The following is a 12,989-nucleotide window of genomic DNA, read 5'->3' as shown; positions in this document are numbered from 1 at the left end:
ATTATAGACAACTGATTGCTCTTCAGTTTAGAACCACCTATTATGAATTCATTTAATTTCCAATTATGAAATGTAAACCTACATATCACGGCCCATTAATTTATAAAACTCTTCAATATAAGTATTAACTGAAGATATTTTCTTTTGGGTTCTTCCCACCAAAGAAAACCTTTCTCCAAGATTATTTTGACAGAAAAAGAAGGGGAAAGCGGGAGAGATGGCTGATAGGATGAAAAAAGTAAAGGAAAACTGCAAGGGCTAATATAAGATGATGAAGAGAGAGATTGGAAGAATAAATAAAATTACATGGGACTCAAAGAAAAAAAGAATTAGAGGAAGACAGGCTCAAGAAGATGATTAAGTGAAGCAAAGAAAGGATTATTCCAGGTTACTGTAAAAATATGCGTAAGACAAGCAGAGAGTGTTGGTTCTACGATTTCATAGAAATATAATAAAGAGGAACGGGAAGAAAAATAACTTGAATGAGCCAGCTAAAGTAAAAACTAAGTGAAAAAATGAATGAGAGGTCCTTAAAAATTAAAAATCAAATCAAAGAGAAACATGGAGAACGAGAGTTCACATGAAAAAAGAGAGAGATATATGGCTTAAAGGGGTATTTGTATATCATAAAACATAAAGATAAAAGTTCACAGCACAAGCATGTCATAAATCACAGCACGTTTTATAAAGCGGGTAAGGTAAGATAATCATCGGAGCAGGTTATTGAGCAACAAAGTGGTGATAATTCAACACCTGCATCCTTCTTCCATTTACTGGTGTTGGGCGACCTTCAGATGGAGCTCGTCCTTCCTCGCACCGACAATCTTGTCCACGACATTTCCATTTTTCAGGAAGATGAATGTTGGCATCGCCTCCACCTTCCACTCCTCTGCCACATCCTGTCACAGATAGATGAAAGTAGATATGAAGATATATATAAATATATTTAAAAGAAATGTAATGAGACTGAGAGAGAGAATGAGAGATGAAGAACAAATTATAAAAGATGATCATCAGACACACAATAAGAAATGAATGAACTGGTTTGTCAATTACTATATCCCATTACAGCAATGAGTGAGATATATAAAGAAAAAAGCGAAAGGGATAAGCACAAAAATAAATTAAATATAAATATCCTTCATTAAAGATTATACACAGACGCATATCTTTTCCTGTAGATTATCCAAAGCACACAGAGAGAGGAAGAACCTTATTAAAGCTTTAGAAAAGGTGATAATCAAACAGACAGACACGAAGATGATATATTAGCATACATAGACATACATATTGAAAAAGGTGAAAGGAAGAACTTATCTTCTTAATATTTAAATATCCTTAGGGCTTGATACATGTATACGTCGGGTGGTTACCGATCTTTTCGGGTGACCGCCTTTTTGTTTTCAAAAAGAATATATTTAAATATCCTTTATTTTAGATTATAAATATATGCACATCCTTTCTCGTTCTCCATAGTGTAAACACATACAGAGAGAAAGGAATGACGAAAAATCAATATAAAAAAGTTGTTTATTGAAAAAGGGATACAAATTCAGTTTGTCTCCTTTCCCAAAAAACAGACGAATGGATAGAACTTAAGTCATATATACAGAGAAAGATGAGTAAGAAGGAAGAATAAGTAAACATCGCGACACATAAAAATCTTTTCCTTTATTTTAGACACACAGACAGCCTTTGCTTTACGTCGTCGACATGTCAATTCCTTTGCTTAACATTTAACGTGCGGAGAAAAAAAAAGAACCAGCTAAAATATGACCAGAAAGGATAATTGGACAGCAACACTTTTTGAGAAAGCCCAGCAGATAGAATGAGAAAGCGGAAGAACAAAAGTCATGACGATAGAGAAAAATGAAAGATACATTAATGAGAAAACGGATCATCACAAACCAGAAAGATTCAGACATCTGCATAAACGTTAGACAAAAGAAGGGTTCAGTAATCAGGAACAAGACATTGAGAGAGATGTGGATACATAGAGAGATCAAGAATGAGAAAGAACTTTAATTCTTCATGCAAGGACTGCAATTTGATGAAAGGAAAAAGTAAGATTTTAGTTAAAAAATAGTGAATCATTTCAAAATTCGGTATTTAAAGAATTATGGAGGAAGGATGTCGAAACATAAAACAGATAAACAGAGAGAGAGAGAGAGAGAGATTTTATAGAGAGAGAATAACACACCTTGAGTTCATCGACGTCGACCTTGAGGAATGTGACGTGCGGAATTTTCTTTGCAAGGTCGATGAGAATGGGGGTGATAGCACGGCATGGTCCGCACCAAGAGGCCGTGAAGTCAATCACCACCTTCACCCACGAAAAAATGGGTAATAAATAATCAAACATCTATGATATAGCATTTAAACAAAGTGGAGGAAGAATAAAATGAATATAATTGGCAATACTTTGGAGCACGAATGAATAATCGCCTTCCCTCAGGAAGAATATGGGAAAAGAAAGAGAGTTATGGGCCAACATAATGGCCTTGAACAAAAACAGAGGCACAAAAAAAGGAATACAATTGTCAATACTCTGGATTACACATGACCTTCACCGATCCCAAAAATCTCTACATTTCACGACAAATAGAATTTAATACAATGGCAGAAGAGAAAATAAAATCGAAATAAAGTATCGCTGCAGCCGTTTACAGTTGGAGTCAAATTTGAGTTTACTTCACAGGAAAGAAAAAAGTCAGAGTCATCCCATACATAGATCCAAGCTAACAGTCAAATGCATATGATACACATTTTTAGATTCTCCTTCAATCAAATGCATACCACAGACCAAGGAGCTGATGATTGCAAATTTCAGAGAATGAACTAGTAGACCAAATTAGGAACATAAAATGAGAACATAAATATGAGAAGGGAGCAAGAAATGGAACTTGATAACAACCAAAACCTGAACCCGGCTCTACGCAAGGACAGAAGTTAATGAAACAGAACAAAAGGGGAACGATAACAAATTGAAAAACAGAGAAACCCAAACATGCAACTCTGCTATGGATAAAAAATAAAATTGAATCCACAGGTTCAGGCGCAAAAAAAAAAGCAATACATCCCTAGATCACAAGGCGGAAACGTCAATTAATCAAACAAACGCATGATACCCGTTCAGAACACACTAGTAAGTACAAGACAAGGATCAACAAAATCAGTAATCTGCGACACCCCCGAAAAATACAAGGAATTGTAATAAATTGAAAAAAGTAAAACCATTAACCCAAATCAGAAATACCTACCAACTGAAATCGACCCAATAGGTTCAAAAGCCAATAAAAGAAACACGTAAGTTAGTGATTTAATTAATAACAACAAACTTTGGAAACCTAAAACATCCAGAACGAAACAAATATGAAAAATAATAAACTGAAAAATGGACAAATCCAAAGCACACAAATAAGTACCACCGACCCAATAAAATCGGGGACACAATTTAATTAACTGTTATTGAATGGAAACGGAGATCCCTAAAAACCAATGCCTGGGGCAGGCTCGAAACAAATGGTGAACACATAAAAGACGAAGATCAATGAAATCAGATTTTTTTTTGAAAGATAACAAAATCAGAAACAATTGATCGTAAGAGAAGCCAACGAATTATTCGATCTCACAAAGCTAACACACCCAGAAAGAAACAACGAGGGACAATAATATATTGAAAAACGAGCAACCCCAAAAATGCAAATCAGTACAACAACCCAAATAAAATAGGCCACAAAATTTAATCCGATAATATTGCATGGAAACGAAAATCTCTATAAACCAACGCCTGGGACAAGCTCGAAACAAACATGGACCACATGAAAGACGAAGATCAACGAAATCAGAAACTTAATACACCCAAACAATCGATCGTAAGAGAAGACAACGAATTATTCGATCTCACAAACCTAGCACACCCAGAAAGAAACAACGAGGACAAATAATAAATTGGACAACGGGCAAACCCGAAAGATGCAAATCAGTACCACAAACCCAACAAAATCGGAAACAATTTAATCAAGTAATATTGCACAGAAACTGGAATCTCAAAAAACCAACGCCTGGGACCATCTCGAAACAAACAGGGACCGATAAAAGACGAAGATCAACGAAATCAGAAACTTAATTCACCCAAACAATTGATCGTTAGAGAAACCAACGAATTATTCTATCTCACAAACCTAACACAGCCAGAAAGAAATAACAATGACCAATAATAAATTGAAAAACGGGCAAATCCAAAACATGCAAATCAGTAACACAAACCCAGTAAAATCGGAAATACAATTTAATCAGGTAATATTGCATAGAAAGGGTATTCCCCAAAAACCAACGCCTGGGACCAGCTCGAAACAAACAGGGACCACATAAAATACGAAAATCAACGAAATCAGAAACAAAACAACGCCCAAACAACTGATCATAAGAGAATCCAAAGAATCAATCGATCTTACCAGTTTCCCGTTCGCCTTGGCTTTGTCAAGCTGGTCAGTCCATTGCTCCAGCGTATGGCAGCCGATCACCGTGCCCTCCTCCGCCATCGTCTCGCCTCTCTCGCTTCTCCTCCAAGAAAGATAATAGTATAACGGTAAAATCTTCCTTTACCTTGTTCCAACTCTAATTATAGCATCTCAAAGATTCCTTAGAAAAGCCCTCCTTAATCAATTGATTTACGTCTGATGCCATCAAATCTAATAACTTGAGTATAGCGCAGGGACGCGGATGGGACGGTTTTTCGCCCCAGGACGACAACAGGGATGGAAGTTCGTCCCGAGACGAACGGACAGGACAATGGACGGTAAGGGATGGACGAAAATCTGCCTGATTCACTTCCGACAGTTGAGATATTGCCACGTGGCATCTCTATATCAATTCCTTGACATTTTGCGTCAAAGTCCCTGCTTTTTGCGCCAAAGTCCCAAAAGTAATTGTACATATTTCCCTCCGGCTTCTCTATCCTCCATTTTCCGTAAAAAACTTAGAAAAATCCATACTAAAGGTATATTAAAAATTTAAAACGTGATTTTTTTATTTGGGGACGAGGGACAGTACCTTTTTCTCCGGACGGGACGAAACTGGCGAAGTCGGGATATGGATGATTTTTGTCTTCAATGGACGAATCCCTAGATGGGACAGTTGGAATGAAGTTGAAATATCCGGACGACCCGGAACTATACTAGTGACATTTTGGTGTTGACATAATGTCATTTCTTTGAGAGAAATATTTGTTCTCTCTCATACAGAATAAGTAGAAAAAAAAAGATTAATCGTGTAGAAAAATCTCGATTTTATTAATTAGCGGCCTTAAAGCTAGCAGTTAAAATAGAGAGAATGAAACTTGTCATTCTCCGTATTTCTTTGGCAAATGCATCTTTCTTAGACATAAAACTCAATTTTTATCAACTAGCAGTCTACAGAGATATAATATAACAGAGGAATGAAGCTTTTCATTCTCTGCATTTCTTTGGTAAACACATTTTTCTACTAAATTTCACTACTGTTGTCTAGTTATAAAACTCAACTTTTATCAAGTAGCAGCCTGCAGAAATCAAATAAAAGAGAGAAATGAAGATTCTCATTATCTGTATTTCTCTGACAAACATATTTGTTTTCCCCATTTGTTGCTTTACATTACACTGAATTTCACTACATTTATCTCATCTAAAAACTCAAGTTCTACCAAGTAGCAGCCTATAGCTATCAAATAAAATAGAGAAATGAAGTTTTTCATTCTTTGTATTTCTTTGATAAACATTATTCACTTGTTGTCGCTTTACTTTTACTTTACTGAATTTCACTACATTTATCTACTTGAAAAACTTAATTTTTAGTAAGTAGAAGCATGCAACTATCAACTAACATGGAAAAATGCGACGTCTTCTTCTTTGTATTTCACTGACACAAACCTGTGTTATTCCTTTTTGCCACTGAATTTGGCTACGTTTATGTGGTCCGAAACACCCAATTTTCTTTCAGTTGCAGCCTCAACATAAGTTTATTGCATTCACCATTTTGCATATTATACTAGGGAGGAAAATCACAAAGAGTACTATAGAGATTGATTCGTAACCTATGACATATTTCCTAAGAGTATTTTCAAACATTGACTCACGCACAGTCTTCATATTGAACTCTTAATTGTGAATTTGGGTACCTGTATTTTCTGAAATATTTTTTAGAAAATACTAATACCGTAAATACAGAGTTTGATGTCCAATAAACCTGATGTGTGGCTATTTATGCTATGAACCAGTTCAAGTAATGTACTTGGACTCCAGTATATATATATTGCTTGCGTAAGTGAAGTGTGTCCAACTTATATATTTATTATTTCATTCATTTAACCCAGTCAGTAGATCAAGGGATCGATGCATTAAAAATTATCAAAAGTAATATTCTCATATGTGCACTCTATCGGTCAAGGATGTCATCACATTGTCTTTTTTGATTTGATATCTGGACATATGGTGGGTGTGTTCAAATTATATATTTATTATTCATTCATTTAACCCAGTCAGTAGATCAAGGGATTGATGCATTAAAAGTATCAAAAGTAATATTCTCATATGTGCAATATATTGGTCAAGGATGTCATCACATTGTCTGTTTTGATTTGATATCCAGACATATGGAGGACCTGAGATCCCATTGAGATCATCCAATGAGCTGTGTGGACTTGGAGTCTGTAAAAAACAAACATACATCATGGGTTTGTCATGTTTTATCAAACTTCGGTGAAACCGGATCAAACCAATACATTCGGTTTGGGATTCACGGGTTTACCAAATGTTTGGCACAGGCTTTGGACAGCAAAACATACCAAAAACCAAACTTAAAAAAAAACTAAAAAATATTATATTTGTTTTACTACAACAAGGTATGGAACACTGGTCTCCTCTCTTGTAGAATCTAGTCCATTCAACCAACTGCACCATTACACTTTTCTTTAACTGAAATGTCTTTAAAATATATAATGATAAAAATATTATTTTGATTCCATGTCCTCTTTGTTGGGTTCGGTGCCTTGGTTTGTCCACGGAAAACACGTTCCATGGATGCGGAAGTGTGTAGATCAATTCACGATCAACCTTTTGGGGAACTCGTCCCACCCTTGACTTTTTTGCTCCGAGACCGTTCTGAAGCCGTTCACGGGTTCGACCTCTAGAAGTATCCACACGATCACTCAGCGCTTGGGTCTCCACGTCTTCTTCTTCAACTCTTCTTGAAAATCTTGAAGACCTCACCATGAAGACACTCTTCCTTGGATGAGTGGAGAAAGGGAGGGGCTCTCAAATCTGGCTTGCATGGGTGCTTAAAATGAGACTCCTTTCCCCCTTTATATTTCACTTAAGGTTTTTCTAAAAAATCCTACAACAAATAAATAACCCTTAAATATATTATAAATTAAAATATTTTAAGTATAATCTACTTTGGTAGATCCATAAATTGATACTCTCAAATCAATTTTTCGTGCGAGTAACACTCTCCCTATGAAACTCTGATTCTTCTATGATTAAGATAAACTATGATTTCTAGTAAATGAACGGTGCTTTTATTTTTTATGTTTTAAAAAATTGGGGTAGAATCTGAAATAGGTAGTGGTAGTTTTCATGAAAATTAGACGTAATATTTTTATTTAGCTTATCAAAATATTAATTTGTTTTTAAAATAATAAACAACAAATGAGTAAATACTTTACATTTTACCATATTGGTCTCTTATGTTGAGACTTTGATGAAATTAAAAATCATGATAGCACTATTCTTTTGATGATACATATATGAGAATTGTATTTTATTATCATTAATGAAACAACTTTTAAAGTCACAAACTATGTATCTAGGTTTATTTAAATATTTTAACAGACTTATTATATTTTAAAAATGATATTCTGACTTTTCTAGATTTTCTAGTATTTTATGAAAATTTATGAAATTAAAATTCATAAAGAAAATAGTTTTATATGTCCAAAATATGATTTAAAATTTAATTAAATATTTTAATAAATCGACTGACTTACTTCCAGGGGTCATCTCAAACGAGGAGAATGTCATTTTCATGATCAACGTAGACTAACTTCCAGTCCGCCCTGTGAGGGTCTCTAGTTGACCCTCGATCCCAAACAATTTTGTGCAATTTTTGATTCCATGTGCGAATTTTGTTCTCTTTGTGCAAATTTTGTTCGGGTTGTGCAAATTGTTCTAATTGTGCGAATTGTTCTCTTTGTGAGAATTTTGTTCGGGTTGTGCGAATTATTCTAATTGTGGAAGTTTTTCTATTTGACCAAATTTTTCTAATTGTGCAAATTGTTCTAATTGTGTAAATTTGCACGAATTGTTTGAATTTTTTTCGGATTGTGTGAATTTTGCGAATTGTTCGAACATCTGTTCTAATTTTTGCACAAAAAAAGAACAGAACAATGAACAGACCCCTGTGCGGTTCTTTTGTGCAATTTTTTTGTTCGTTTTAAATGAATAGAACAGGACGACCATGCCTAATCACAGGTTGAGAAGATAGATCATAGTGTATAGTTGGAAGCAATGTAATAGCCGAGTGGGGCCAAAGCAAGGAATGTAGGAGCAACCTATTTTTTAGAATAGAGACAAGGAGCCGCATGAAGTTGTATCCCTTAGTACAAAAACCTATTTTTGTTTAGTAATTTTTTTCCTATGAAGCTTTGAGACAAAAAACTCATATCAAATTATTATTTGATTATAGGGTGAATCAATGGTGAACATGTTTTAATTATCCACTCAGATTGATTGTTTCACTATTTTAATTAATAATTTAACCTAAGTTTTTACTATAATTTTTTAACTTTGATTTTGATTTTTGCTTGATACTCTTGACTGAACTATAGAATTTACTGAACAAAGACTGATCTTTGATAGAACCGAGACTGTACCAAGTTTAGGTATATGGTTAGGTTTTGGAGAATTTGATATGTAGACTGAAACCTTCTTTCTCTGTATGATACATTCACTAGATTTCCTCGCCTATCTCAATTTCTAAGAGATTTTTTAGCATTATCGATTATAATGCTTTGATATATTTCCATCAACTCTAGAGTGGTCATATAATTGGATCCATTTCCGCTATACTCTACATCATATATGCCTATAAATAATGATGTAGTATGGATTATATAGGTCAACTTGATGTCTCATCAGTATGATACATGTGCTAGATGTTTCATTCAGTTTCAGTTTAAAGCTATCAACTAAAATAAAGAAAAGGAAGCCTCTCATTCTACATATTTCTTTGTCGAATTCCTTTCTTCTCCCTATTTTCTGCATTACATTTATCTACTTGAAAGCTCAATTTTATGAAGTATCAGCCTAGATCTATCAACTAAAATTGAGAAATGAAACTTCTGATTCTCTGTCTAGTCTTCTCCTACTTTAATATATTCAATAAGTCGAGTGCATGCATACTTAGAGGAGTTCCACCTTTTTAATCCTAGGGTTAATAGTATTACATATATAAAGGAAATACTACCCAAACTTAATATGCTTTTTCATTTTCAATATCAGAGTTTTGCTTTATCTGTCATTTGGGATCCTCAAGCCATCTCATTACCATCTCATCTATTTTATTTTCTTTTGTTCTCTAACCATATTTGTTCGTTCTTCTCTCTTGTGGTTTCACTCTCTTGTCAAATTTTTTACAAGCAGTATAAAGCATTATATACTCCACATGCTATATTCTTGTGTCATTTTTTGCATTACCATTCCAGAGACATTGTGGAAGATGGAACTAAGAAGAGGAGATAGGGAGGCTGGAGCAGTTTATAAGCAAAAAGAATCCAAAAGGTTAAAAAAATTAACTATATTACTTTTTGGGTGGAAGTGAGCCAAAACAGGAAGAGTGGATACATAATCCTAACAAAAGTTCTCTCAAATATTTCTCATTCAAATATATGGTCAACGCTGGGAGCCATAGTTATGGGCATAAAACACAACACATCTACCGCGTTGAACCCTTAAAAGTTTTTTTAGAAAATTAGGCTGCAACTGAGGCCTCCTAGTAAACAATTAGTTTCAATTAACTAAGTCAAATAAAATGACTGACTTCTCATCTTCATTTTATTGTTGAAGACCTAGTTTTAGTTACATTTTGACTTAACTTGCACGTACCTTTTAAAAATATTTCTGCTTCTTCTGCAAAGCTTTTGTATGCACTTGTTAGATAGTAGGACTTGCCCTTTCAATGAAAAGGTTATTCATGTTCCTTTGTTTTAAAGAATACTCATGTCTTGTTTTGTTATAAAATATACCTAAAATTTGATATAATATCTGAATTACACATAATACCGCTTGTTTGAAAGAAACTCCCAGAAGTTTATTATTCAATATTTTCAGTATACCCCTGGAAAATACCTATTCTACATATATATATCCATATCATTAAATTGAAAGGTTTAATAAAACCATGTTGATGTCTCAGTTAGGAACAGAAACATAATAAGGGGTGAAATGTTTCCTTAACGAATCCATCCAGGTTTGTATTCTACCCCTTATGAAAACCCATCCAGGTTCCCTAAAGTATCTCAATACTCTAATTTAGTATGTAGTTAAAAGTATCTGAATTTCTTTAGTAACTGATGTATATATATATATATATATATTTATTAGAATACATTTTCAGATTATCTCTTTATTTCAAGAAAAGTTGGTTGAAAATATAATGACTTCTTATAAAGTTTTGACTTTTTCGTACTTCGCGTTCTCTTTTTGGTTGAAGTCAAGTTTTTTCCTTGTATGTCATTTTTTGTTTTAAGTTTTATTTCTTGGAAATATTTTACATATTTAAAAATAATTACGTGACTGTGCTTATAAATAATTTAAGATGATAGCTTTTTATGCGTGATTGAAATACTATCTGAGAGTAAGAGACAATCATTGATCACTTTGACAAAACTATTTAGTGAAGAAATAAGTCGTGATAGCCCAGAAATGTGAAGAAAATATTTCTATAACATTATCTCATCTCAATCATTGGGAGATACAATCTAGGAAATTGAGGTTTTTGTGGTGGTGCTTTTTTAAAGAAAAATGGGATTAATTAGAATAATTACTATACGAGGTATTCTAATTCGCATTAACAGAGTTTATGATCCCAATTCTGGATTGACTTTTGGGTTTCTAAATTATTTACTAAAACGAGTCTCTTTAGATAAATACATATATCACAATTCTATTTGAGTAAAGAATTACAAAAGTGATCACACCCACACTGGTCTTTGTGCACACAAACATCTCATCTTGAATCACAATGAAATTACATGTTTTGATGTTTTGAAAAATATGAAGGTCTAAACGTGGAAAGATAGCTTCAAACAATGAACGGATCCTTGCCACTCTCACAATATTTTGTTAAATAAGACGAAGAATATTTTGTATCAAATAAAGCTCTCCCTTAAGAGATCCACTCAAGTAGTAACAACATCTATTTTACAAACCATGTAATCATGGTGTACTTAATGAGAATCATAATTTTTATTTACTTCATATTGAAAACCAGTAAGAAGTTTCCTCATAGTCAACTTCTGGTATTTAATGATACCTTGACCTCAACCAAAAAGAGAAAGCAACCTAGCTGGGAAAGTGTAAACTTGTCTATCAGTATTGCTATTTCTCCAGATATATGCTTACACCTAATGCATATAATATGTAATTGACGGTTTACCAAGTAAGGAACTTGGTTTGTATGCATATAATGTATTTCAAAATCTGTCCATTTTAGTGTATCCCTTGAGTTCCAATTTCCAATCAGTTCTGAATGGACCAAACGATGAATCCCCTTTGGATTGAGTGTCTCCACTTTACAAGAATTAATGTCTCCACTACATAGGTTTGGTAGTCAAGACACTCTACTAAATAACCTGTATTGTTTTGTGTTTATGTAAAAAATTTAAGGTAATGGATCAAGTAAATTTTCATTAAATAATTGTAGAGGTTTCATTAAATTTGATTGGGTTTCGATTTGATTTAGTTTCGTTCCACCTGGTTTCGATTTGATAAATAGGCCGAGTTTTTAGCGAGGGGACTTTTTTACCAGTCATTCAAAGACAATTTTTTTGTCCTCACAATATTTGATCTCAGAACAACCTGTAAAGGAGTAATAATGAGGCTTTAAGCATTCAGGGAGAATTACCACTGGTAGCTACCAAGCTATTAAAATAGGAATAAGTTAAATTATTAACCTAATGACATGGCGTGTTAAAATATGCACCTTGTGTATCACAATAAATGCATACGAATCGTGATGATGTGGGCCAATGACAAAATACACATTCGTTTGAGAATGAATGCAAGCCAAGGCTGGATGAGATGGACCAGTTAGATAATTTTACAGTTATAACTCATCACTAATGTGACGAGACTTGAACTATGCATCGATAAACATGTACTGGAATTATTTGAGAGACCTAGCAGCAAGTCAGTGCCAATCTGATTTTGCAGGGACATGTACTCCTCGGATTCATGCAAACGAAACTAAAAACTGATCACAAATTGTAGAGCCCATCAGGGTGCGTCAGTTCGATCTAATCAAATCGTGGAATAGATGATGAGAGATGGAGAGAGGGAGAAAGGGGAGAAAGCGGAATATTGAAGGAATGAAGGAGAGAGACCAAGAGAGAGGAAGATAGAGCGAGAGAAGGAACATAAAAAGAGAATGAGTAACGGAGAGCGAATGAGTAAGAGGCAAAAAATAGGACGCGATTAAGAAAGAAAGAGACGGAATTTGAGAGAACCGCTGAGAAAGAGAGAGAAAGAAAGAGAGGCTGAAAGGGAAGACAGAGAGAATATGAGGAGTAAAAGAGGGAGTTTGCGGGAAGGAGAGGAAGAAGGGGAGAGAGAGAGGAAGAGAAAGAAAGACAGAACGAGAGACAAAGGAAGATAGAGAGAAAGCGAGAGAGATAGAGAAATGAAGAACGGAAGTGAGATAGAGAAGAGAGAGAGCGAGAAAGAGTATAAGTGAGA

At 34.2% G+C, this 12,989-nt stretch overlaps 1 protein-coding gene across 1 annotated transcript; it reads right to left on the bottom strand.

Moving 5' to 3' along the window:
- Positions 1–601: 601 nt before the first annotated feature.
- LOC144707569 (thioredoxin H-type-like) lies at positions 602–4,615 on the bottom strand. The gene is made up of 3 exons (XM_078580750.1): positions 4,458–4,615; positions 2,201–2,323; positions 602–899 (listed from the first exon to the last, which is right to left on the bottom strand). The coding sequence occupies exons 1-3, from the start codon at positions 4,542–4,544 to the stop codon at positions 771–773; spliced, it is 339 nt and encodes a 112-aa protein (XP_078436876.1). The 5' UTR covers positions 4,545–4,615; the 3' UTR covers positions 602–770.
- Between the last annotated feature and the right edge of the window lie 8,374 nt (positions 4,616–12,989).

This window comes from Wolffia australiana, chromosome 9 (genome assembly GCF_029677425.1).
Source record: "Wolffia australiana isolate 7733 chromosome 9, ASM2967742v1".
Lineage (NCBI taxonomy): Eukaryota > Viridiplantae > Streptophyta > Magnoliopsida > Alismatales > Araceae > Wolffia > Wolffia australiana.
This window is presented reverse-complemented; position numbering and strand designations above follow the sequence as displayed.

Excerpts from the sequence above, each read along its gene's own strand:
- LOC144707569 (XM_078580750.1), bottom strand. The coding sequence starts at position 4,544 with ATGGCGGAGGAGGGCACGGTGATCGGCTGCCATACGCTGGAGCAATGG. Across the intron at positions 2,324-4,457 it reads CCAAGGCGAACGGGAAACTG|GTGGTGATTGACTTCACGGC; the intron begins GTAAGATCGATT and ends TCGTGGGTGAAG. Across the intron at positions 900-2,200 it reads TCGACGTCGATGAACTCAAG|GATGTGGCAGAGGAGTGGAA; the intron begins GTGTGTTATTCT and ends TATCTGTGACAG.